General features: G+C 44.3%; 1 protein-coding gene across 1 annotated transcript; it reads left to right on the top strand.

Moving 5' to 3' along the window:
* Nucleotides 1-248: 248 nt before the first annotated feature.
* On the top strand, nucleotides 249-26,663 carry pard6gb (par-6 family cell polarity regulator gamma b). Its single transcript, XM_079287490.1, has 3 exons — nucleotides 249-537; nucleotides 4,451-4,673; nucleotides 25,042-26,663. The coding sequence occupies exons 1-3, from the start codon at nucleotides 466-468 to the stop codon at nucleotides 26,115-26,117; spliced, it is 1,371 nt and encodes a 456-aa protein (XP_079143616.1). The 5' UTR covers nucleotides 249-465; the 3' UTR covers nucleotides 26,118-26,663.
* The last annotated feature ends 1,114 nt before the right edge of the window (nucleotides 26,664-27,777 follow it).

Genomic DNA, 27,777 nt, shown 5'->3' with positions numbered 1-27,777 from the left:
TGCTGTGTTAAGTCTTCATCATGCATTGTATTCTTAACAGTCGTCCTAATACATTTAAGCTTATATTAATGGTGATTCGGCTCTTACGTGCGAGGATACTACGAAGCTGAACATTACGAGCAGTCAGTGGAGGCCTCATGGAATCCCTTTTTTTTTTTTTAGGAGGGCTGATGTCATTTCAAAACTTAACTCACACTCCCAAGTCAACGCGGTGAGTTGCTCACCTCCTATTCTCCCGTAAAGTCCTCTCTCTGTCTGGTGGATCGCATCTAAAGAAAGCTCCAGGAGGTGAAATCAGCTGAAGGAGAGACACAAACTTCCTCTACCAGAGACGAAGCAGAAAAGGATTTAGTAGCAGAAATCCCGGGACCAGAGCCCCTCTTTCTGCGGGCAAAGGCGCCTGAACTTTTTTTTTTTTTTTTTTTCTTTCTTTTTTTTTTTAACTGCAACCTCCAAAAATACAAAATGAATCGGAGCTTTAACAGATCGCAACCTCTGCAGACTGCGGATTGTAACGCCGTGGAGGTGAAAAGCAAGGTGAGCGTTCAGGGTTTTGTAATTTGGAGGCTCTAAACGGGGATTTGAGGAGAAAATGAGTTCACATGCTCGTCCCGTAACGGAGCTGGAGTTTTGTCCGACAGAACTGTGTGCAACTAACACACATTTCTTCCCCTCAGTGACAAAAAGCTCTTATCTAGTTCATGATGTTTCTGTAATTTGCACAGATTATTGTCTTCTTAATTCCGACCATGCAGATTGTGCTGATTTGCCCCCCCCCCCCCGTCACGAAGCCGATGGGGGAAAAACATTGTCGTTACTGGTTTAACATTAACAACCTAGCTTTTGCTATTTGTTACAATTTGTAAAAGGTCGTATCTGTTCAATCGGATGTTTTTGCAACATTCGTCGCTTTCACTGCGGGTTTTGCGCTCCATAGTTTCCGCCTACGCATTGTTTTGAGTGGTTTGTGAGAGGCTAACCGTGTAATAGGGGGATATAAATTAAATTCACTCGTAAGTAAATGACCACAGTTATCCATCACTGTTGGGCTTATTTAATGTAGACCACCAATTTACACATGTGAGCAAACTTCACATGAATTATGAACCTCTTCTTTGTCAAACCTCACTAAATACACTAGAACGACAATGGACTTTGGCTATCACTTTGATACGTTTGTCTGCAATCAAAGAAAACGTTTCGTTTTTAAAAGTTTGTCACAGAACTGACAACTGAGCATGTGGGCTTAGTGAGCGTCATCCCAGATAAACACATGGCACTGTTTCTAATCCTGACCACAAAGGGAACAACCCGGGAACTATTTATACTTTTGTCACAGCCGCTCAAGGACTTCTTGTAACCAACATTTTCCTCTAAATTCCATTTAAGTGACGACAACGTAGAGTGGTATTCATACGTGTGTGTTTACGCATGCCAGCGCCCGTGAATGTGTCAGCACTTATTTGATGGATGAGCTGCTGCTCCACAGTTGACGTGCCAAATTGAGATGGACAAGAGGTGACTCACTCAGTCCAGAGGGGGATTTTTTTATTTTAGTTTTGGCTGCCTAGTTTCAGTGGTGTGATGGGACAGGCAGCGACCCGGGGACAACAGATACGCTGATGGTGGGTGGGAAGAAAAGAGGGGCTCGTCTATTCTGGGATGCTGCGAACAACATTCTTTTAGGAGCTTGTTGTTGTTGTTGTTGTTGTTGTTGTTCTGAGGCAGGGTGGGTTTTGTGTTTTGCTCCACAGAGAATGAGTCGTCACTTTGAGATCGTGTCTTTTGTAGGTGTGACTGACCAGAAGCTGCAGAACAGGCATGTTTAATGCCGTCATGGAAGCTGACTCACTTTCCTTCAACATCACATGTTTCCCTTTTCGGATCAGATAGAACTCATCGCTCTTATCGCGTCGTTTTGTTCCACTTCCTCTGGTTTTGTTATGAGCAACCCTAACAGGTACTCGACATCAAGTTGAGCGTCACCTGACCGGACCAGAATGACGGCTCTTATCTTTGGAATACCTGTGACGGGTAGCTCCACTGCGGTTTGGTCTTCTTTTTGAATGTGTAAAGGCAACGATTAGGAACATCCCAAACACAGTTCTGCAGCAGCGTGGGGTGTGTTGCCGAGGGTGTGACTCGAGCAGTGACTAGAAAAGCCCATTGAAATGTTCAAAATGAATTCATCTTCTATGCATATAAACTGAACATTTTCAGATTATTTAGCATCTTACTTACGATTCTTATGAGGCAGATGTGAATAATCTGCGTTGACTGTTCTAGAATTTCATACAGCATAACAGGACCAGTTAATGTTTGAGAAATAACCCCCAAATTGGATTGCCAAGGAGTGATTATTGGTGTGTTTCTGTTGTCTGTGTTGCGACTGGTTAGCGTTTGGTTTTCTCAGGGCAAAGTTTTCCGAGGTTGAGCTTATCCGGGTTAACGCTGGAGGTGTCTGGCTGCCTGTCGTGGAGCCACGGCCAGGAGCTGGTTTCACTCACGTAGAGCTCTTATCAGAGACGGAGAGGGATGTTGGGGGTTGGGTGGGATTTGTTTTTCCTTCCCTCCCTCTGCCCTTACTTTGATTCATCCAGATGTTCAAGTTATTTTCTTCTTTCGAAACATGTCGTTCGCATATTCTCAGTTTGAGGCCTGAACCCCGAGTTGCACATCACGTTATTCGTCTTTTTAAAAAGCTGTAGCTGATTTCTCAGGTGAGTTGTATCAGGTAGGGACCAAAACAGTGTTGACGAAAGACTAGAAGTCAGTTATGTTCCCTTTTCTTCAGTGTGTCAGAGTTTAGTGTCTCCCGACGTGTTTCAACCTGTTGACATCACTTTGCCCTGATTGGTCGTAGGGGGGGACAGGTGTTGTCAGGGTTAGCGGTGATGTATTCTTAGGTTTGGGTTCGGTGTCGAGGCCCCGTGATTCATCATCACGTGTTCAGACTTGTTCACACCAGAGTTCTGCGTGTAAAAAAAACAGATTGTTCAGACTGATCGCAGTGCCAAGAGAACATTCCGGTTCAGAGCAATGACGACGCTTACTGACATGCAGAAGTGTGATTGTGACTTGGTAAGTCAAGTGTTGACGTCTTAGGGTGTTTATTACGGTTCGGTAACGTGTGTAGGTTTCACTTTGCCAAATGTTAAGGACTCAAGACATGGCAATCCTGTTTGTCAACGTCCTGTGTCATCTTCTGATGTCGGCTGAGTTTTATTTGCTGGAATACAAGTTACGCTTTTTTTGTTTTTTAAATGCGGGTTCACATGTTGTTCCCTTCAGTGAATCTGGAAGCAAACCACACACCCGCCTGGCATCCCCCCCTAGTCTCCTAACTCACCTCCTCTTAAATTCATGTGTCATCTTCTAATTACAGAGCTGGTTAACGTATCCCCCCCCGCTCTTTATACTCTCCTCCCAGTCGGTATACTGCTTCTCTGCAGTCAGCGGTTCTCCTCTTCCTCCCCGCCTCCTCGCCGCTGCTCCATGATCCTCATCCCCACACTTCTCCGCTGTGAGCGGGTGATTACAGTAACAAACGGCACCTTCGTGTACAAATTGCTTCTGTGATTCAAGACTTGTGGAGCTTTTTGAGCCTCGGTTGTCATCTCGGCTCCTCGAGTCGGTTCTTGTCTTTGAGTCACATGATGACCCCGCAGTGACCCTCAGCCGCGCTCTCATTGCCGCGTCGATGACGTAGCCGGAAAAGCGGTTGCACAATTGTCCAAGTCTGTGCGCTTGTGGGTGGGTGGGAGGCGTGGCTGGCAGCCAGTGTAATTTATTTGTACTGGGATAGCTTACTCATCCACCTGTATTGTTCTATTGTGCAGATTCTTCTTCCCTTTTTCCTGCTGTGGTCTTGCTCAAAGTTACATGTGATGTGCAGCTGATGTTCTTGGCGGGCGGTGTGATTACAAAGCTGCAGGGAACCCACCAGGAAATAGTTTAAAGGTGGTAGCTTCACTATTACTGTTGGCTATAGACATGAGAGGGACATCAACCTTCTAATGTAGCTCTCTGCAAAAAAGCAAATGCATATAAAATACTTCCCAAAATGTCAAACAAGTCCTCTAAATGTATTGTATTTGCTGTGTGAAAAGCACCCCGGCTCTTTTACACCTGAAGGTTAAAGCTTCAATTCATTAAAGCGTGAGTGGTGGGGTTTTAGACCATCTGGGTTTCCAAAGGATTGCAGGCTAACTCAGTTTGTGTTGTGCTTAGAAACAGCTTCCCTTGTCTCATAGTGTACAACAGGTCATGGCCGCTACTGTGACAGAGCTCAGCGGACTTCCACCCTGTTATTTGATGTGTGCCAGTCAGATGGGTTAGATAAGTGCATGAGGTCGGACAACCCGGTTTCATCTTCCTGTTTGGTTGTCTGAGTGACTGTCCTTTTTTTATTTTTTTTTAACGTCCCCCTCTCTTTTTATTTTCTCTTCAGTATGGGGCAGAATTCCGCCGGTTCTCGGTGGACCGGGTCAAGCCCGGCAAGTTTGAGGAGTTTTACAAGCTCATTCTGCACATTCACCGCATCGCGAACATGGAGGTGATGATTGGCTACGCTGACATCCACGGTGATTTGCTGCCCATCAACAACGACGACAACTTCTGCAAGGCGGTGTCGACGGCTCATCCGCTGCTCCGGGTCATCATACAGAGACAAGGTAGGTTGTCCGGAAAGTCTTTAAGACGGCGTCGCTTCCTTTTTAGGCTCTTTCTTATATTAATCGCAAAAAGTTCAAATAAACATTGGAGGTTTTTACTTTTTTTTTTTTTTTTTTTAAATATCCTGCAACTGGTAAACATTTGAATCTATTGCAATAACTGCATCTTGGGCTGCAACTACTGTGCTGACTTGAATCAATTTCCCCCCACAGAATATTTCCTCATCCAATTAAGCCTCTCTTCCCGTTATGGGAACTCCTTTTTGTTTACTTCATGCAAGGCTTTCTGAGTGTGTGTGTGTGCGCGTCTGTTTTTGTGTTTCCTGCCCTCTTATTGGCTGGATCTGTCTCAGTCTGTCTGCCTGGCTAAGTCTTGTCTTATCCAGAGGAAGGGCTCGCAGGCAGATGAACACACACACGCTCTCTCTCTCTCTCTCTCACACACACACTCACACACTCAGGCTGGTGCCTTGGCAGCCCCATAGAAATCAGGTCATTGAGCAAAGCCTGTATCCCGGCATACCAGACATTACTGAGAGACAAAAGATCTGCATGAAAAGAGAGACTCCTTACTGAGTTCTCCGTTTGTGTGTGCGTGCATGCGAGTGTGTATTTGTTCAAAGACCACCACGGTACCCAGACTGGGTCCGAGTCTCTCTCTCTCTCCCCATCTCTCCCTCATTGATCCCAAGTCTGGAGTGGGCCTTGACTGCCAGCCAGCCAGCGAGCATACAAATGCATCTATCACCATTCACATCTATTCATACCCTCAATCCTTTCCTGGAATGTCCCTCGCTCGGCTGTGTAATGTACGCTCCAGGGTATTGTTTTAATTGTCGTCCAGTGGTTCAAATACAAAAGCGAACCGCCGTACGGTGAATTATCTCGTCGCAGTATCTCAGCAAGAAATATGGTTCAGATCTTCAAGAGGACCCACCAGACTCCTCCATTGTGTGATTCACTGTCTTCAGAGCTCGTATGGCTGGGCGATGAATTAACTTATTATAGCGGGCTGATAAGACATCAGCCAAAGATGTTAACATGAAAGTTTAGATTGTTATTATGATAGGGTAATGTTTTTTTATGATATATGAACTTAAGAAACACAAATTCATATTTGTCTCATCAGATTGTGTCTTTCGGTGCAAACACAGCATTCCTTTAACTCTCTGTGTTTACTTAAGTTGTGTTTACTTCAGTAGTGTGCAGAGTTTCCCCCAGTAATGTTTATAGCAGAGGTAATCTCACGGTCATTTCAATACATGATGGACTGAAACATTTTTCCACACCTGTTGAATATACAACATTTGCGGTGTGATATAGAAACTCTGCTCTTTCCCCTCGCATGTTAACGTTTTATTTCATAGAATCCTACGGTTAAAAAAAAAAATAAATAATAATTTTAAGCGAGCTGGCCCTTTTCCGCTACAAAACATTGCAGGAAATAGTTTGCAGTCACAGAGGCAAAAATTCTGTCACTCGTATGCATCTTATACATCCAGCCGTCCCATGAGATGGGTTGTGTACCAAGCAAGCTTTACATTGTCAGTTACCCTTTCTGGAATATATATAATACTTCAAAGCACCAGAGGCAGATTATTTTACGAAGGGGCCTATGTAGTGGTGGTGTGAACAAAACGCTGATGTGGTTTAGGGGTATGTGGACTCTTGTGACTGATGCTGAGGCAATCTGAGCATCTTAAGCCTCACTGCAGTCTATTGTAAGTCGCCAGACAAAGAAGAGTGTGTTTTATTGTGAGTACCTCATGTCTCAGAAGAGCTACCCGTGTGTGTGTGTGATGATGACGATGACTGTGTCAGTGACAGCCTGTTAGCACAGGTCATTAGTGGTGTCAACATGTATCTTCTCCGTCTCGGTCAGCAGACCACCCCAGATGAAAGAAAAGACTTCACATAAAGACACTGTGACTCACCCCTCAGTCACAGAAGGGACATTGAGTGTGGTGACTTGGACTGGTCTTTCACATGCATAGGAGTGCGAAAAAAAAACTTTGATTTGGGCTGCCTGTCCTCTTAACCGCTCCACCCACATATCTATATCTCTTATCTCCATTAAAAGTAAATTTATAAAAAAAGAAAAAAAAAAAAAAAAAAGAACGTTATATTGTGTAAAACATGCATTTGTTTTTTTCCAAAATAAGCTGCCACATAGAACATAATGTAAAACAAGTTCATGGATGTGTTGTACAACCATGGTATTTAAAGGCTTTTATGAGAGTTAATAAACACTGTGAGGAGGGGGAAACTACTGGCCGTTATCTTTTTATATCTTCAGTATTTCATTTCCTCAAGTCAGACCCTCGCCTCTACCCCGAGATCAAACCAGAGACGGGTTTCAGTGACTGGCCGTGTGTGTACTTTTGTCCATGTAACAATGGGTCGGTATTATATCATGTGCGCGGCTCCCTTTTATCTCCCTGACTCCCCCCTTCCGGGCTTGGTTGCCATTGTTTGTTGGATCACTTAAGGCACGTGCAGCAGTTGTGTGGTGACACAACAATAATCCAGCTGATGATACCTGTTACTCCCCATTGATGGTAGCTTGTTTAATGATGGCTTTACATACAGAACAGAGGCTTAACACTTTGTGGCTTATTCCCAACAATGCACAATGGCCTCTCGGCGTGGATGATTGCACGGTGCTCACCTGTAGTCAGAGCAAGGGGAAGTTAAGGGTTAACACCGTGTTGTTTTGTATTTTAAACCAGGAAGTCCACTGTTTGAACATATGCGTGATGTCAAAGGCTAGTTTCAAGTTGTTTGCTTTGGTTACAGTAAAACCTAATTTATTTTTTTTAAATCTTTGGTTCTGCTTGTCTCGCCTTGACTTCTTAACAATGGAACAGTCATTTATTTATTATCCTAAATAATTATTTTAATATGTCAAAGAGATGATCCTCTAAAGGAGTAGCCTCCTATCTGCAGCCACATAACAAGTATTACTTTTCAGCAATGCAAAACCATTATTAGGTGCATTGCGCTGTAACACTTTTCAAATTGGACATATTTCACTTTAGCACGGTGCACTCCAGTAGAATGCAAAATGGGGGGGGGGGGGGCGATGGGAAGAAACGGGATGCATCAAAAGATTTGTGTGCAAAGAGTGAGCGAGTGAACGGGCTCTGTATGCGGAGGTGGGCTTCTGTCGAATGTGTTGGTAGTGACTGTAGCGGTTCAGCCATGTGCGGTCAGCTGCTGATTGATGTTGGATTTGGGGTCGCATGCACATTTCTTCGCTTGAAAGTTTATCGAGGGAAAAAAATAGAATATTCTAACTGCAGTTGACTCAGCTTTTAGTTTCTTGTTTAATGCATTTGTTTTTCCAAGCGATGGGTCCTGCTGTCACATTGTGATCAGCGGCATGTTAAGTTTACTCAGCTAATCTTGTCAAAGCTTTATGGTGCGTATATCTAGGGAAACTACTGGAAGTACTAACTGTTCATTCATATTCTGCCTCTTGTGCAAATTGGGAGATGGATAAAAGAGGAGGAACACTGCCGACGCAGTTATTTCAAGATAACTCTGACAGGAAACCAGACACGAAGCTCATGAATTTCCGCACCAGCGTCTTTTACCGTTATCAGATTAAAGACGAAATGTAATTGATCCTTGGGAAAACACTGGACAGTGTATATCTTTTATATTCCCACAACTCTATTTTGGAGTAGAGTACGACCTGTGAATGAAAGTTGTTAATGCGCAGAGTCAGACGCCGTCTAGCAGGCGTTGGTGCAGAGCTACTTAGCTTTCCCACACTACAGTAATGACCGTAGTAATCTTGATGATAGATTTGTATGATGCACAGTGGAGGACAAGTATGGTTCAAATCATGTGTGTTTAAGTCGATGTGAATTTTACCTGTAATTACACTAATGGTCGACAAAACCGGCCTTGATCCAAGCTAAACACAGGCCTGTTTTTTGAAAAGCTGAATTTTGTGGGGGGGGGGGGGGGGAAGATGTAGTTGTTTTTGTAGACAGTGCCAGTGGCCTGCACACAGACTAAACTTTCAACAAAGAGTAGAGACCCCTATTTGGCAAAGGGCTACAAGTTTAAATAAATAGAGCAGACGGTGTAGGCCAAGGTCGAGTCTGTGTGGCTTCATATCTTGCATGCTGAGTGTCGGGGGGGGGGGGGGGGTGTTTAGACGGCAAGCCGACTGCTCTCTACACCTGTAGACCTGTAACCAGAGGGCCAGATATCAACGGCGGCCAAACTAAAGAGAGATGTGGCACCACAGCACAGCACAAATACAAAATGCCAAAAATAAAACTGCAGCAACGCGAGTTAAAGCCGACATCCAGACCGGTGCTGGTTCTCAACAACTTGGACCGCACAGCTGCTTGGAGATCAAATGAATGCTATCGTTATTATGTTTCTTCGGCTGTCTGCACTTTGCTGACTTTCCACACTTGGCTCTCTTGCTTTTTGTGTGTTCTCATCAGAACAGAGCTATTAAACTCAAAACTATAAAGGAAGTTCAAGAGGAAAAATGAATGCAGCGTGTTGTAATTCCTTGAGCGAAAAGTTCACAATATGTTTCTGTTTATTTGGCATCATCACCCGGAGAAGTTGTCTCTGTTCAAACTGTTGGCTTGACTTTGCTAAAAACACATGCAGAACATTTTCAATGGTTATTTTCTTTCATTCATAAATACACTTACAGAAGCTGGATTGGTTGCATCAAGGCCTTGTACCCGATCGGCCTAATGTCACTCATATCACCGGTCCAGTGTATCAAATCAATTCATCTGTATAATTTATAGTTATCTCTATGAATCCAAAAAGCAGCTATTAAACATGTCCGAACCACAGTCTCTGTTGTGTTCCTAACTGTCTGTGTGCTGTTATCGTGGCTGACTGCAGGGACCCTGTCAGCACATCTGGCCACTCTCACACCATGGCCAAAGGGCTTCTGACAACACTGTGTGTGTGTTTGCTGTGTGTGCCTTTATCCACATGCCCTGTTCACTGGCTGGGATTGTGCAGCAGATATGTCAACATGCCAGTGCTCAGTCATGGTAGCTGTAGGTTAAAGCTTTGACCCCAACATTTCATCCATGCGGACAAGAAGAAGAGCCACCTCAGTAATTAGTGTTGGCTCTCTATCCCGGTCAGGCCTCACAAAGCTGATTTAGTCCTTGGACACGAGATTAGTATCGATGATTTAGAATGTAATCATGCCAGTGGGCAGCTTCTTTTTTTTTTTAAATTTATTCTTTTGATGTCGTGCTCTTGGCTTGTTTGTATTTTGTGTGCTGTTCAGTGGTTCATAAGCTCGCATACCAGCCACACAATCAAATACCATGATGGGCAGAAAGAATCCTTTTCCTCATTCCAGCAGACCTATTTTGGTCACGTAACGGCACTGCCTTATTGCATTCCCTCAGTGCACTTTGTGACTCCCTTAACAGAACAGCCGAGTCATTTAGTGTGAGTTTGAATGTGGTCTGCTTGTACTGCCACTACCTCTAGTCTTCGTGCTTGGTACCAGAGAGCGGCCTCGGGCTCTGCAACGAAAGGAGCTCGGCAGAGTGAAAGGGCTCACCATGAAACAACAGGCCCTACTCACTGCCGAATGCTCCTTGTAGGAAAAGAAGACGGCAGCTGTCTGTTAAACTGTAGCTCCCTTTGCCTTTTCCCGAGTGGATAAAGTGCAATTCCTGTCAGATAGGACGCCAACAAACCGTACAACTCGTCAGTCTGATCATCTTGCTTCACATTCTTGAATGCTGTTTTAGGTAGCTCTTTAGAACGATACTCGTTCTTTTCACGTAAGAGCTCAGGCATGACTCAAGTGTCGAGGGCAAAGGGGGAGAAAACCACGGCAGACTGTGAGGAGTCAGCCTGACGAGTAAGAAAGACGGCCGGGCAGGGAGGAAGGAGAGAGGACTGGGCAGGTTGCGTCCACCTCCATCCTGCGGCTTGGCTGTTATCCTCTTGTTGCAATCTGAGCCAACAGAAATCAGGAATTTTTCTGGAGAAGAGGGGGGTAGCCCGTGCAGGCAGAGCTGTGGCACAAGCCAATGTCATGCACGGTATGAGACAAAAAGGCTTTTATTCGCGCTTTGTGTAAGCTTTACACGGATACTTTAATGACACATCTGGGTCACATTCGGAGGGGCAGCAGCATGGGGAAATGCACCTCCTTTTGAAAACGTCTCATCTGGGGCGAGTGAGGTGTTCAAGGCCTCGTCAGTGGCGGAAATCTTTTCCTGCTTGCTGTGTGTGTCACAGCGCATCTCTGCGCCGTGCCAAATAAATCCTCGTCTCTACCGGGAAAGGTTTCGGTAGTGTGTGTGTGTGGGCTTCTCAATAAAACCTGTGTGTGGCCCCTTTCGCTGCATGTCTTCAGACAATGCCAGCCACAGTTAAAGTGTGATGGAGGTGCCTGGTGCCTGCCAGGAGCAGGGCCGAGACGAAGAAGCCGTGTCCGATGCGTCGCTGCCTCTCTTTGTGCCTCCGAGTGCAGAGCCTCTGCAGACCAGCTTGGCTGACGCTGTAAATCGTGTCGGCTGGCACAATAAGGGACGAACACAAATCCACACCCATCCTAAACATGCAGCCAGATATGCAAGCATGCACACAACACATTTGTGTTACGCGTTTGTGGACTGAGACATATTATAATAATTGCACCTCGGAAGTCTTTTGCTGGAACTGTAACAAAGCAGAGGAAGCGCACATGTGCTTTTGGACTTTTTCTATGCATCACAAATGCCAGCTGACGCACATCTTCAACTCTCCTCTTTGTTATTGAGGTGTGGGAGGGAAGGTCCTGTGTTTTAATTAAACTTGTGAGAGCTGTTGTCTTTGGCAGAACTATATTGGTGTTTGTGTTTCCTAAGTCCCTGCTTTCATTTTGGTTTACGACCCCTCTTTGAACCGCGTCCTCGCCCCCCCCCCCCCCCCCCCCCCCCAATGAAGTTTCCAGACATTGCGGGACAGCAGTGTCTGCGTCGGGGCACTCCTCCTGGCATCTGTTTGTCACGTTCTATGTGCATTTCATGGATTTATTTTGACATTTTTCAAACCAAGAGTCAACCATGACTCTTTTTGGTTTTGCTTGGTCACAAATTGTCGAAGAAAAGTAGCTGGGTTTGTTGAAAATTCATCCTTCTGACAAAACCGCTCAAATGTTTGACGCTCTCATTTCCTGAAGGATGTGGTGGATTTTCAGTTCTTCATATCGAGCTAAACACACAGCTTCTCTCAATGGAGGAATGCTCTCGCACCTTGACAGACCTTCTGTTATGACTACTCCGATTCTCAAAAGCTCCGTTGAAATTGACCTCATGCTGCTGCTAAATAAGCTCAGACGCAGGCTTTCTCGAAATTGTATGCTGGATGTGATGACTATAGCCGGTCCTTCTGGGACAAACAAACAACTTCCTAAGCCCCCAACAGCAGGCCACTCCTCTGCAGCATGAACCTTCAAAGAGAGAAAAACAAGCTTGAAATACTTCTTTGCCTTATTTTTTTCCCCTTTTGGTGTATGGCTTGAAAAGTGGACCGAGATTCTGTGAAATTTCCAACTGTGTGTTTTTGTTCATTCTGTATGTTGGTGTTTGTATGTTGTCATAAACATAAGGGGCAGGGTTTGTTTTGGGATTTCCCCGTGTCATAACTTGATAGAATTAACCGGTAATCATAACACGTCTGTTTTTCTTTACAATCTGATTTGACTTTATTTTCTTCGAGCTGTTTTATGTGTTATTACAGATTACTACAGTAATTTACCATTTCATTCTAAAACAACATACTTAAGAAAGGAAGAAACAATAAATGATTCAGTTTCTGGCTCACAGTTGGAAGAGAAGATTGGTATCGCTCTCATATTTGAGATATTTCAGAGGTGCAGTTAGGTGGATTTTGTTTTGCCTGAATCTAATTCTGGGAAATGCATTAACTTGACAGTAAGGGTTCAACACAGACATTAAACCAGCTGTAATACATTTAACATCACAGGTAAATGAGTTAAACCAATGTAAGGATGGATTTCCCCTCAAACGGGACGGAGACAATACGGAGACTGGTTGTATAAGAGTATGCAGTGGAAAATACCCAGGCCAAGATCAGAAACGCGTCATGAGCAAAGTGAGGGAAGAGGGTGAAGATTTGGGGTTGGCGTGAGAGGGGAATATGGATGCTGGCCTGGGTGGATGTTAGTGGGTTTCTGAGGGAGGAGTTGCTGGTTTTTGTGCAGAGACGGTTCGCTGTGAGACTGCTCACTGCAGTTCCTCCTTAATTACAGCTCTACTGGAGGACAAGGCCAGGCATGCTCTCTGTGTGTAGTGCTGGAAAACGCTTCAAAAAAAATCACACATACAAATTGTGATGAACACAAGTGCAAGCTTGAGCAAATTATTTGTGTCCTTTTGGGAAATCTTAGTTTATCTCACAGCTGGAAAACATTGATTGTCACTGACGGACACATCACATCTGGTTTACTGCAATCTTTCACAATTTACCACCATATCGGAGTGTTTTTTTAAATTCTAATCCTCTAATCAACAGAAGTACATATACTTCGGGTTCTGGCGTGAGAGGCGACATATAGCTCTCTGGCCTAAGCAGGCTGAGCCATGAGAAGTGCACGGTAGCGAGCACAACATCAACCTAGGATTGCCTCTGCAGAGGGTTATTTTTGGTCGTCCATAATTACAAAGGAGGGACTGACTTTGCTTCACGACAGCTCACCCGCACCAAACGCACTCGCCAATGGCTTCGGGTTGGCTTCAGAGCCACCCCGCTTACTCTAGCTTAACGGTGTCTTGGCTACAGCAACAGGCTCATGCGAACTATTGGTGAGTTTAGTTAATAAACGACTAAGTCTGTCAGCCCCCCTTATTTTGTCAATTCAATAAAGGTTCTCGCCTTTTGCTTTGAAATGAGTGGAGTTTGTTGTGCATACTGCTGCTGATGCACATGGAAGGCGCATATATAAGTACTGTGTATTGCCAACACATGCGCTCCTTGTTCCTGAAACCAACCAGACCTTGTAGCATGTGATGTTATTTGATGACCCTGGTCAGAAGTTCACAGTCCCTGAGGCTAAAGAACCTCCATAACTAAATCCACTCAACAGGAAAGCCTGTGCAAACAGGGCTGTAAGGGCTGTGTTCAAATGCAGTGTATATAAACACTCGTGTCTGAGTTGAGGTCCATGTTTTTTTGCTCAGTGGGCTCTCTGGATCCCTACCCTCCCCGTACTGGAAGAATTAAAGGAACGATTACTGTCTGCTAAATGAGTATAGCCATATATATAGGTCATGAGAGCTAAAACAATGAGACAAGCTGTCACGCCACCTCACCAGTCTGGCAATTGTTCAGCCATAACACGCACTGGAGTGATTTGATTGGCTAGAATGGAGCCAGTATTTCTGATTGGCTATCACAAATCACCAGAGCTAACAGTAGCCATTGCAAATCCTCTTAGATCAAAAGGATCGAAAGCAGGCGTCTTATCGGTGGGTTTTTTCATTGTGTAATTGATTTTGCTTGTAAGAGTTTCATCATTTAGTCATATTGGATATTTGGTTGTGATGTTTTACTTTATTATCGTCGGTCTCTTAAGATATCAGTTGAATGATTCAAAACTGCACTTTTTCACAGCTGCATTTTGTCACATACTTGTGATTGATTCATCTCTGATTCAGGGTCAGCTCACCAAGTAAGTCCTAAAAGAAACTGTGCGAAATAGTTTTTAGTTTTTTAATGCAGTGTATAAGATGTCAATGCAACATCTAAAACACCAGTTATGCCTCTTTAACCTGGAGCAAAAGAAGTGAATCACATCAGCCACTGTTGCATACCTTTTAGTCATAGTCACGTAAAGGTGCACTCGTCTGGTTTACTGTTCAGTATAAAAACTTCAATAAACTACTAAGCAAACTGAGATTTAGCCTAAAGCCTTGCTCTTCTTTAATATTTGCCATCTTATGAGTTCCTGAACTGACTCACAGATGTCTGGCAGCAATAGACGGACACACTGTGAGAAGATGCTGCCCCTTCTCCTACCGACCCCCCCCCCCCCCCCCCCCCCCCCCTTTTGCAGACATGTGGGCCACGAGTTGGTGGTTGAATCAGGCCAACTCAGCAGTACAGGAGAGGAAGGGAAAGAATGGAGGAGGGGAGCAATGATCCCTGACTCTTGTCCTGATATGAATTGTGTCCCAGAGACTCGCCGAAACAATGGACACTGACAGCTCATGTGGAAATACTCCCACAGACAGTTTTGTGTGTGTGTGTGGGTGAGAAAAGAGCGAATAGTGATTTGGCTGCAGAGACTAGATGAAGTAAACTACAAAAGGAGTCAGTGGAGCAATGCATGGAGCAGGAAGGACCAAGGATATGTGTCACCACGCACAGGAAGTGTCCTGTTATGCTGCGTGGTTGCGTAAGAGAAGGGTGTTGGTGTTTCAGGTGCAGGGGAGGATGGGACTAAGGCCTGTTCAAGCCTGCAGAGGATTTACCTAATCACACCCTATGAATGCCCCCCCCCCCCCCCCTCACCTGGAGGCCAGGAAGGGGCTTTTTCATTGACCCACGTTCATTACAGTGTCGAGGTCAATGAGGTGCTCGCGTTAATGGCAGGATCCACCACGTACCAGTGGAAATCTCATGCTGAATCCCCTTAAAAGAATTAAGAACGGTGATGTCCAAGTGGATCACCAACAAAAGTGGACAGGAAGTCCATTTTCAGCCAAAGCTATCGTTCTGATTTTCTGCAAAACAAGGCACACTGCCAGAGCTTCTCAATAGAGGAGGTGTGTGTGTGTGACTGGGCTTTTGTCTGCTTGGATAAGGATGAAAAATGATCTCATTCAGCTTTGGAGACAACATTTTCTCTGGCCACTTATAAGTCGGGTTGCGGTGTGAAGGATTATTTTTCTTGCCCACAGTGTGAATGAGATGAATGTCTCCAGAGGCAGCGTCATAGTAGAGGATCACTTTTCCTGTGTGTTGATGGAAGACCTTCTCAGCAAGGCGTCTCCTGTGAGACAGACTATCTCGCCCTTTCTCAGTCTCTCCTTTTTTTTCCCCTCAAGCCGGCAGTTTTTAACAACAAATCAAAACTGGCTGTGTGATGTGATGTCACTCTTTGCACCTGTTCACAGAAGAAAATTTGTCAATTTTCAAGTGTGTGTTTACTTGCTTGGTTGTTCTCATTTCCTGACCTGTCTGCTTGAATATCACATCCTCCGGCTTTTCCTGGTCAGTTTGCACTGTGTGTGTGTTTGTGGCAGGGAGAGAGCCAGACAGACCATAATCTTCCTAGTCTGCTTGTTGTCAACGGCAGCCGATTTAGAAAGTGACTTAAACTCAGATCAGAGGATGAAGGTGGAGGTTACAAACTAGGACGGTAGTAGATGTCTTCCTGAGATCACTTGTGGTTTTGAGGAAACCGAACCAGGTCCAAATAATACCGGGTCGGGCTGGGTCTCATTTCACTACCTGTTGGAAGAGTAAAGACTTCTAGACTGCAGTGTGGATGGATGGCTGAGGGACACAAACCAGACACATAAACGCATGCAAACCAGAAACTACAAAAAACCAGAAACCACAAAAAGTCAACCTGTCTACTGTATAATATTCCTACAGTATTTTTAGATGTGTCAGTTTCTATATTTGGCTGCCAGATATTGTTAACCATCTCATGTTGGCTAAATACACACAGTGAGATATGTTATCGCAAGCCTGTGGTTTTCTTCAATTCAGTTGGTTTACATAATGTCGTAAATGTTTCAGTTCACGACTCCTCCAGAGCAACCACTGCATTCTCTTTACATGTGGGGTTATTATTCTTAGCTCTCGCTGCCAGCATGGCTACATTTGTTAGCTGTCACGAAATATGTGTGACGCTATTTAAATAACGTGAATATTTTCAACACAACAGCAAGTGCATCTATTCTCTTAACAATAAAACTATCTCGGCGAGCTATTGCAAATGAACCATATTCCCTTTTTCCCCACTTCTTAAGCGAGACCTCGTGAGTAATGCTCACACAGGACTCGTCAACGTTGTTCTCTTCACGAAGCAATGTTAAGCAAATTCAACTGAGAACACATCTTTTCAGCCTGGGGACTCATTCAACATTATTTGATGGCTGCAAAGCTTGTGTTTTGGTTTGTGGGTGTGGGGAGATGAATTGATTTCATTCAGCATTTGTTGTGATGTTCGTCATCGTATATCTTTTGAGTTTGTCTCTTGTGCTTCTTGGCTGTGTGGAGCAGAATATAGAAAGATTGGATATGAAAGAGCCGGTTCTTGTGTTTTCTCATATTTTAGAGTCATTCTTGTTGTCTGTGTTATCCTTGAGTCTGACCTGCTCTGTCACACTTTTAATCGCTCAAGTGGACACTCGTGCAAACAGAAGGCCAGACAGGTGGCAGAGACACAAGTCCAAGTCTGCTGCTGTGACGTGTGTCACCGCAGCACTGCCAGAATCCATTTCCCCTGATCCCATCTTTGCCAAAATGCCTGTAAAAGTGTTTGTCATATGATTGCACTGGTGTGTTTAATGTCTTCAATCTTGTCTTTGAAAAAAAAGATTGGGCCGCCTTTTACCAATGTAAAAAGTCCATGATTTCCATGACCTGTTGTATTCCACACGGAGATGTATTTATATCTTCACATTACCCCGGGTACCTGTTGGCCAGATGGCGGCGGAGACTTTGTGGAGCTTAAATCAACGGCCTGTGTTTCCTTGGTTGGAAACGTGCATATGATCGGCAGAGCGGCAGCTGGATTAAAACCGCAAGCAGTAGTTATATTGAAGAAAGAGAAGAAGGCAGGAAAGTTAGTGACCCCCCCCCCCCCCCCCCCCCAGCGCTTTTCCTCTAAAGGGGGAAACACTTAATGGAGTGGAGATTGTTCCTTTTGAAAGTTTGAAGGAATGCAAGACCAGTCTACTCCATCGTTCTCCTCTTCCTCCTTCTTTGATGTTCCTCCCCTCCTCTGCTGTATGTCTCACACACACACACACACACACACACACACACACACACACACACACAAACACGCAGGTTAATCTCCTTATGTACGCACATGCACTCTCACACTCCCTTCTCTTAAAATACCTTTCTCTTGGTCTTAACCTCTGTTCCCCTTGTAATTTGGCGTGTTTATTGGCTGTGTGTGTGTGTGTGTGATCGGGTTTGCTGATACCTTACCTGCAGCAAGTCTTAAACCTGTGACTCCCGCCCCACCCAACCACACAGGCCGAGCCAGAACGGAGCAGACGAGGCAGCTCCGTTTAACGTGTCCCAGATGTGCAGCCCGGCCCCTGTGTGCCGCGGTAACTGTTAGAGTGAACTCAGTGCGGGGATTGAAGGAATGGCGGGGGGTGCGTGCAAAGAGCTACCCAGAACACATTTGCATGCAAAAGTTTTGTCTTGTTTTATCAGGAGGACAAAGCTTGTCTTGCAGACTGTTTTTTTTTTTTCCTGAGTCTCACCTGATTCTTGTTTGAGTTTTATAATCCTTTCTTTTTCTTTGTGTTCTTTTATCAGTGGGAAGCATGAAGCAATACAAATGCCCACCGACAGATGATCTTTTTTTGTTTTTGTAGTCTTGAGGGCAACATGACGGTCCAGACTCGAGGCTCTATTTATTTATGTTATCAGTTTTACCCTCCTGTATGCAGTAGTGGAAGAGGGTTTCAGATCCTTTACTTAAGTAATAGTAGTAATACTGTTAACGTAGCGTAAAACTACTCCTATTGTATGTCAAAGTCTTTCATTCAAAATAAGATGAATTCATTTATAATTTAAAAAAGTACTCGTGATGCAGAATGGCTCCTTTTTTATTTTTATTTTAATATCGAAGAGTTTCATCTATAACAAAGCATCATATTTTATAAACTGAAATGTGTTGCATGTTATCTTTTACTTTGTAAGGTAACTCGTAACAGCTGTAGTGAAGTACTTCAAAGAAACATTCAAGTAAAGCGCAAGAACCTCAAAATTGTACTCCCAACTCTGTACTTGTGCAGATGTACTCAGTTATGTACGTGCGTTCTCTTCTCTGCACCTATAACACAGCATGCAGAAAGATCACAGAAACTTCCAGTAAGCTTCTACCCAAACCTTCAGTGCAGCTGTCGATTACAACCACGAACGTTTATCAAGCTTCTCCAAATCTCCACCCAAGGCACTGCCTCAACCACCCTTGCAAGAATGTGAAATATGTTTGTATGTTGAAAAAAAAAAAAAAGTTCCTCTTTCTTCTGTCTGGATTCTTTTTCCATGTTGGTGTTCGCTGAACGTCGTGGCAGCGGTCAACCCCAAAACACACAGATAGACTTCCCGGCCGTCTCCAGTGGGGGGGGGGGGGAGAAAGACATCCAAGAATACTGATTGTTTTGGTTCATTCCTCACATTTATATGTAAGTCCCTTTTGGAAGGGGCTCCACGTGCACTTAACATTGACAAAGGTGAAAACCTGACCTGTCAACTCAAAAAGTTTTTTTGTTGCTTCAGTTTATTTAGATGTGAGAGGAATGCAGCTTATTTTGTTGTATTTGGATGCGTTGTATGAAACCACTGGAGACAGTCATGAAAACCAACTATTTCTGAGCCCACGCTATGAGGAGAAAGGGCTCTGTATTTCATTAAATCATGTCTTTTCTAATGCGAACAGGACAAAAAAATGCTAATGTGGCTAAGAGGGATACGTTTTAGTGGACATGCACGCTTATTGTACTGGGCTGTCTCGTTTTTTGCTGTGCTCTGTCATGTGCTGTTTCATCCCGTTCTACTTTATGCCATATTCCTGGTGGTTTTGAAAGTGAGAGGTGTGTGCGTGTGCGTGTGCGTGTGTGTGTGTGTGTGGGGGGCCCAGGAATGAAGCCCACTGCCACAGCATCCAGTGACCTAATGCAAAAGGCAGCAGGGTCGAGCACTATTCACCATTCTCTCTGCGTGCCTCGACTCTCCCCCTCTCCAGTGATTATGGTGTCTCATGTCACTAAGCACTTTGTCACGCTTGGCCGAAAACCATGATGGGGGGGGGGGGGTTGTTGGGGTGCAGGAATGTCACTTTCATAGATGGACTGTAGCTGGATATGCTGCAGGCAGCGCAACATGCCGTAGGTCATGGGTTGTAGTTTTAGCATACCGAAGTGAACTGACGAACATATCGTGGCTGTTCTGTGAGAACTGTGCTTTTAAAATGAAAAATGTAAAATATCAACTTGTCATGATCCCATCTGCACAGTAAATACAAAGCTGCATTTAGCTTAGTTTAGCACAAAACGATATGCCGAGCAATAAAAAAACAAAATTTGCCTACCAAGCACCTCTGAAGCTCAAAAATGAACACGCTATCTCATTTGTTTAATCTGTACAAAAGCCAAAGTGTAAAACTGTCAATTAGCCTTTTAAGTTTATCAGAAAAATTTGGAGAGACATTGTTTTCTCCAGACATTGACAGTATGGGGGGGGGGGGTCCACCACTGAAGCTGTTAGCAGGGTGTTGATGTTGTCTCACGTGCACATAGTAACGAGGCTTTCCACTGATAGAGTTGTTTTTAAAATGAGAAATAAGGAAAAGTCTATCAAAATAACCAATATAGTTCTTGAATAGAAACGAAACAAACATTTTAAATATTACAAATGTATTTACAGCTGCTTTGACTCAGCCAAGCAGAGCTGATAATTGGAGCTTTTTTTTAAAAGATGGATACAGCAGGTTCCTCCATTTACTGCCCACCAAGACAAAGATTTCCATTCATACAGATGAACATTTGCATTCACACACGCTAGCATCTGTGACACTGACAAATCATGAAAAACGATTATACGTTCTGGCTCTGGTTCCAACACATGTATGTACCAAACCTACTTAACATAGTGAGCCAACTTTCACAAAGCCCTGTGTGAAATATCACACGTGAGGCCGGGCCCCAAACACCTCTTCCAACATTAGAAGTCCGAGCTTGCGCTTGGTGATTGTGGTGCCTCTGAGGAGAACCGAACGCATTTTGAGTCATGTTGTGGCTGTGCGCTGTGCTGTTGAATATTCACTCGGGAGCTAATGTTCTCACGTCGATGCTTGCGGAGTATAGCGTACACGAACACGCATCATACAAATTCCCTGTGGATTAATTTCCATTCCATTACCGACGCAGAAGATGGATTTGAAACGCTTCATCAAAAGTCGAAGTGTGTTTTTCTTTTGGTTAATTGCCGTCGTGTCGAGTCGGTAGTGAATGTAAGAAGACCTGCCAGGAACAAGTGTGCACAGAGCTTAATGGTTGATCATAAAACTCTTTAGACTGCCGTCTTTTATGGGAGATGGTGGAAAAAGCAGTTGGACTTTAAAGGGCTTTCTCTTCACCGCTTTGGTTAACTAGCGGCAGGGAAACAGACTATTTCTCTTCTTTTTCCAACAACAGCATGAGGCATTTCAATCGCAACTGAGAGCCAGATGCCAACGACTTAACTGGCTTGTAATTGGGCTGTTTTTCTGCCCCCAATGCAGCATTACAACAAGAGATGTATATATAATTCAGGACCTATTTACCGGTAGATGATGATGTCCGGTAGTTCTCATTTAGTATGGCTGTGAAAAAAGATCAGCAATATGCCAGTGATGGACCGCACTACTAAAAACGGCATCATTGGAAGCTTCAAATGGCCGGTTGCTTCGGTTCAAAGCAGACCACGTCTTTCTTGAGAAGTCATGCAGGTCTTCAACCTGTTCGGAGATATCCCCAACTACGTTTTCCACCACATTCCTCGAGTGTCATACTCTCACTCTCACTCACACACACACACACACAGAATCAAACACCCTGCCACACACATCAGCAGGGAGCAGAATGTAGGAGTCACCCAGAAGCTGTCTTTCCACCTCTGACCTCTTTCTCCTGACCTGTTGTGGGTTAGAGTTTTAGCATCATGTGGTTTTCAGCTCCAGTATTCCTAAATTAAACACCTTTTCATGATTACTTTATGCCAGTATGGCATGACAAAGTCGAGGTTTACAATGCTAGAAAGCAGAGCAATTTGGAAAATCCCTCTGTAAAATTCTGACTTTTTTTATTTTTATCCATCCAGCTGTGTCGGAGCTCTCGAATTACTCTCACTGATGCTCTTTACCACAGATGTTAAATGTTGTTTAAGTGAATGAATGGGTTTTTTTTCCATCCCTGTCAGCATTTAGCTTCGCGATTAGCTGTTCTTGGCCGGCGGAACCTTAAGTTTCAAACTAACGGAAGTTTAGGGTAAATACAAACAGCTGGTATGTGCATGCATGCTCTGTGCGTTTGTAGATTGTGCGTCGACTACATTTCATATTCCACACTCTGGTCAGTAAATAACATGTGTTGTTAAATAGCGTCGTGAAAAAAGCACCAAGCTTTTCTAACAGGCTTTGATCTGAGGTGCTGTTTAGTCTGCAGATGCCTGGGAGTCACCCGATGGTCTTTGATTAACGGATTTACCCATCATGCTTCAGTGTAGCAGGGATTATGTTTGTCAGGAGTGGTTACGATAACCTGTGTGATCAGCTGGAACGTGCACAGTTAGTTTAGCTGTGTGTGTGTGTGTGTGTGTGTGTGTGTGTGTGCGTGTATGTGTGTGCGTGCACCTCTGTGACTCCCACACCGCAGGATCAAGTTAGGACTGGAAAGCTGTGACACCTGATAGTACATCCTGACTTCGCTTCTTTGAAGTAATCAGTGACCTTTATTAGAAAAGTCTTTTTTTGATGTGTAATTTAAAGAGTAATTTTCTGCCTTCATCTTTGACTGCAGTCACATTTGGTTAAAACTACACAGTACAGTAGTTGAAGCACATGCCAATAAGTTTACAATAAAACATACCGGTACACAGAATTTCTACTATGGAGTGTGTTCTGCAGGAGTTTTCTTTTCTTTAGTAGCAGAGAACATAATGTTTAACTTTGCTATGGAAAACCCTATTTTGTTTTGATGAATGCACTCATCCTGAATATAATACCCCAGACAGACAGACAGACATTTGAAATTGTTGTTAGTTACATTGCTGAACAATAAAGGACATCAGTGAAACATCATTTAGACATAGACCCTTTTTAAAATGAGTCAGTGTACACCCAGCTTTAACGCCTGCTCAGCGCTACTTCAGTCATTCCTCTTCAGCTCGTGCCCCAGGACATATCAAACACACCCCATGTCTTTGCATCTGTGGGTTTCTTTTAAACGAATTATGCCAACATGGGCTTCTTATGGGATTATGCAGAACAGCTGTGAGACATTATAACCAGAAAGCATGCTTATAGTTGTACACATTTCTGTCCTACTAAAGACGCTGGTGATGTGGTGTGCCATGTGGTTTCAGACTGAGGTGTGGAAGGTGGAGGGTGTTACACCAGAGACCTGTAATGAGACTCTGCAGCGATCCCCTCCAACATGGTTCCCATCAGGGAGACTTGCACTTGTGGCAGAAATTCCAGCCCTGAAGCTAATTATTTGTCTGGAGTTAATCAAATCAGCTTTTGCCAACACATGTCCCGCAAACTAGGAATACCATGCACTTTAAGTTTGATGATATTCAGATTGGTTGCTTTTTAAATGGCATATTGAAAAAGGACTTTTTTTTTTTATTTGAAAGCAGCAAAAGTTGATAAGATACGGCCTTTTCTTTATCTAGTATAACGCAGTTTTGGCACTGCAGTGTGGCTTGACTCTGTGAGCACTTAACATTATTTCATGCTGTGCCAGGAGACGGCAATCTACTTTATCACTAACACTCATTTATCATTGTTATTTACCCCCCAATGTAGTCATCACCCATTCCCCATGTGTACTGTGGTCCGTGACACTGCTGACACACACACAAGCTGCTTCTCCTCTCATGGCAGTGACTTTCACACTATTTCCCCCCCTCAGACCCTTCATTTGTGAGGCTGTAGTAAAACATGCTGCTTACTCGACATTCTTGCACAGGAGGAGCAAGAGGTGATGGTGGGGGGGAAGAAAACTTGTATTAATGATGAGTCGGCGTTGCTCAGGGAGGTGCATGGCAGACGTCCACACTCCTCTGAGGCCGAAGGGTCGACTGGCCAGCTGGCTCTGCTCGGAGGCTCCATATTCAGGGTTCCCGCCTTCCACACAGTGTACTTTGAAGACGGGCCAAAAATTTCAACGCGCTAGCCCGTAATAATTTCGGAAAGCAGGTGTCCCAAACAGCAGGGCAAAAGATGACTCCTCGCCGTTGCCATGGAAGTACAGCAGCCGATGCTCCCGCCTGGGGACCCTCACTTCCTTTCACGTCAGGCTTTGCTGTGTCCAGATTTCCTGTCCGCCTGAGAATTGAAGATTAGAGAGCAAACAAGTTCTTTTTCTTTCTGTCATGGAGCATGCTCTGTATCATTTTCTCGCTATCATGTCTTTATCAGAACTATAACTCAGTAAATGCATTCAGGCATTTTTTTTTCTGCAAAGCCTCAATCCTCCCTCCTTTATTTTATCTAAGCAAGTCCGTGAGCATGTTTGGCAGCGGCTATGTTGTTCTGAAGAAGTAATTCCTCCATAAGGGATTTCATTGTTTTATTGATTGCTCTAAATCTCTGGTTGGAAACATCGTGCTGTAACTGAGATTAACACGCTGATCTTCCCTCGCAGCTCATTCTTTCCATGTTGTTGTATGTCCTTTGGGGTCTCTTTACTTCCTTGTTTGTACTGAGGATAGGTAATGCATGTATGTGCCTTTGTAGAAATGCACACCGGAGATCTCTACAGCTGCTGCCTGGTAGCAAAGGGGTGGGTCCCCTCTGTCAGCACAGGCAGGAATGCTCTGCCCACTCAGCGTTTTATACGAATATGCGCACACACAGAGAGAGTCTTACTATTAGCCTTATGTGAATCCAGTTCACATGCTCGCATGTCATTTTTCATACATAGGTTGGACTCTCTTGTGGAGTAAACCAGCAATAAGTCAGGCTTTGTTTTTGGCATCAGTGATGACGACTGTGCTAAGCCACACATGGAATACAATCCATATAAATGATTAGCAGGTCTTTCACAGAAAAGTTATTTTCAAACACATCTGTGCATAGTTTGATCAAAGGTTGTTGAATGTGTAAAGCAGGCGGTTTGATTTAAAGATGTAGGCAAAGACTCATGCGCATGTTTTCTAGTTCCGGGATGGAAACTTTTCTGTTGTCAGTTTGTTTTAATTTTCCAGATCCTCTTCCTCCATCTTTTTATGGTGTTTAGATTTTCCCTTGTTGCCGTTAACATCTGTACACATGGAAGGAAGAATGTTTTCAATTTGTGTTGCCTGCATATTAACAATGATGAAACCTCATTTCTTACACTTTTTGTTTCTCTTGTCTCCCTTTTTGTTTTTTTTACAGAAGAGGTCGACTATGCCAACTACGGCACCAACACGATAACTCGTAAGAAGAAGGCGGTTGTCGTCGCACTGCGCAATAATGACCTCAACCGCAAGCGGCCACACATCCGCATCGGCATGCCGCAGGACTTCCGGCCCGTCTCCTCCATCATTGATGTGGACATCCTACCGGAGTCTCACCGCCGTGTCCGACTGTATCGTCACGGCTCGGACAAACCCCTCGGCTTCTACATCCGAGACGGAACCAGCGTGCGCGTGACCCCACACGGGCTGGAGAAAGTCCCCGGCATCTTCATATCTCGCATGGTGCCTGGGGGGTTGGCTGAGAGCACCGGGCTGCTGGCGGTTAACGACGAGGTGCTGGAGGTTAACGGCATTGAAGTGACTGGGAAGTCCTTGGATCAGGTAACGGATATGATGATTGCCAACAGCCACAACCTGATTGTGACGGTCAAGCCGGTGAACCAGCGCAACAATGTGGTCCGCAGCAGCAGGATCTCGGGGAGTTCAGGCCAGTCGTCTGACAGCAGCGGATCGACGGGTTACCCGAGTTTGTCGGTGGCCTCTGTGGGGGCGACGTCCTCTGGAGCACATGGTTACCAAGACGATCTGGAGAGTGACGAAGAGACCGATATTGTCATTGAGAGCAGCATCAAGCGGCCGTCTCAGAGGTCCAACGCTTCCCTGGCGTCCAGTGCGTCTCGCACGCACCAACAGACACCGACAACCGCTTCAGGCCCAGCGGCGCCTCCAAGCCCGCCCACACGTCCTCTATCGGTGGTCTCCACTGCCTCCTTTCACTCCCAGCCGAGCCTCAACGGAGGGTCCTACCACCACCACCACCATCACCACAGCAGCCTCAGCTACCAGCTCCACAGAGACCTGAGCCTTCAGCACCAGCAGTCCCAGCACCGCCATCACCAAGCACAGCCTCCGCATCACAGCAGCAACCCAGCCCTCCGCCACAGCAACGGCAGCCTGCACAAAATCCTCAGCTCCCTGAAAACAGACCCACGACACAGCCTCGCACTGCCCAGGGGAGGGGTGGAGGAGGACGGCACCGTCATTACCCTATAATGCTTGTAAACACACACAGAGACAGAAACATCCCAACTGCTCAGAGACTTAAACTGGAATACCAGGCCGGATAAATATGAGCTTTAGTGGGTTTTGTCAGATACTCATTTTGTGACTTCAGTTTGTTTTTACGAGATCATTGATAATTGGAAGTTACAAGCCAGGAAACAAGGAAAATGTATTGTATATATTTCCTGTATTTTTTAAGGTCGTCTTTGTCTGAAATCAAAAGATTTGTACGTGTGTATGTCGTAAGCATCAGAACAAATAACTGTTTTTAGGCGAGTCCACTGTATAGTAGAATTCTGAATGTGCCTACAGCCTAATATCTGTTGTTAGTGACCACTTTTATTAAGATCCTTTTCATTCTTATTACTGGGACCAACTTGGGGTGGCTTATGGATGTTTTTAAAGAATAAATCTATTTCTTATATTCTGATAAATGCTGTTTAGAGTATGATTTTCTTTTTTTTTTAATTGTTCTTTTATGCGTTGATGAATGTGATCAAATCCTTGTATCTGTTCCAATAAATTATTCTAAGTCTGCGAGCTAGAAATGTGATGTTTGGTTCAGCAGTTACATTTATGGATGATGGTTTAATTTTGGAGGTCCAACAACTTCATAGCCATCAAGTGCTAGAGCTATAGTAGTTTCTTTTACTGTTAAAACTACAAATTTTCTCATAGTTTTTGAAGACTGAACAGATTCAGTGATATATAACGAAAGAAAAAACAAAGGTTTAAAGTTTAAGACATGAAAGTTTCTGTGATTCAATTAGTCTTAGATTAACACCTTCCTCAATATCCTCACTTTGTCACTTGGTTGTGGGTGCATAAATTTGCTATAATTTGATTTGTTTCATCAAACATTTGTAGCAAAGAAACGCTTTGTCCACTAAACATACAGGAGATGCAGGTTTAAAGGAAACGCAAAGTTGCATCCTGAGATATTTCCAGCTTCACAGGGTTTTAGCATAGAAACAACACAAAACATCAGGTTTTGTGTCTTATAAGCCCCTCAGAAACTATAGTCTGAGGCTTTTCTCCAGACTCACTGCTGACAGTCATCAAATCATTATGACAGCAGCGTCTGTATACGAGGAATTCATAACTACAAAACATGTCGTGAAGGGGTGTGACTTTTTCTGGAAATTACTAGTGTTCTCACCGTTCTACAGTAAACGCGTAAAGATATTTTCATTTCAGTGAACAAACTACACAAAACACTGATTTCTGATAATACGACTGTTCAAAGTTGAACTTTAGAGCACTTTTCATTCCTTATTCCTGTCATGTAAATCTGCAGTTTGTTGCATGTTCATGCCTGTTGAAGGCAGTCGTGAGGTTGGGTAGGATTCGGTCAAGTTACGTCACGAAATAATGTGCTCTGTACATCACATGGCGAAGACAGAATATTAAAAGATTGACTGCATCTGAAAAAAAGGAAGTCAGTCTTAATCATAATCCCAGCTATTGAACATGCGCTTTGTCCTCGGTCAGAGGCCCGCTAGCAGCAGCAAACGCCTTTCACCTCTCTGCTAATGAATGTTTGTCTGCTGCGTTTACTGAAGATGCCCCACTGCTCAAACAGCTAACAGATCATTGACACCAACTGGTCTGCTTTGGCTGTAGTCTGCAACACCAATCAGCCGCCGATTTC

The sequence above is a fragment of the Melanostigma gelatinosum genome (assembly GCF_949748355.1).
Source record: "Melanostigma gelatinosum genome assembly, chromosome: 17".
Lineage (NCBI taxonomy): Eukaryota > Metazoa > Chordata > Actinopteri > Perciformes > Zoarcidae > Melanostigma > Melanostigma gelatinosum.
The sequence above is the reverse complement of the archived record's forward strand: the minus strand, read 5'-3'. Positions and strand labels throughout refer to the sequence as shown.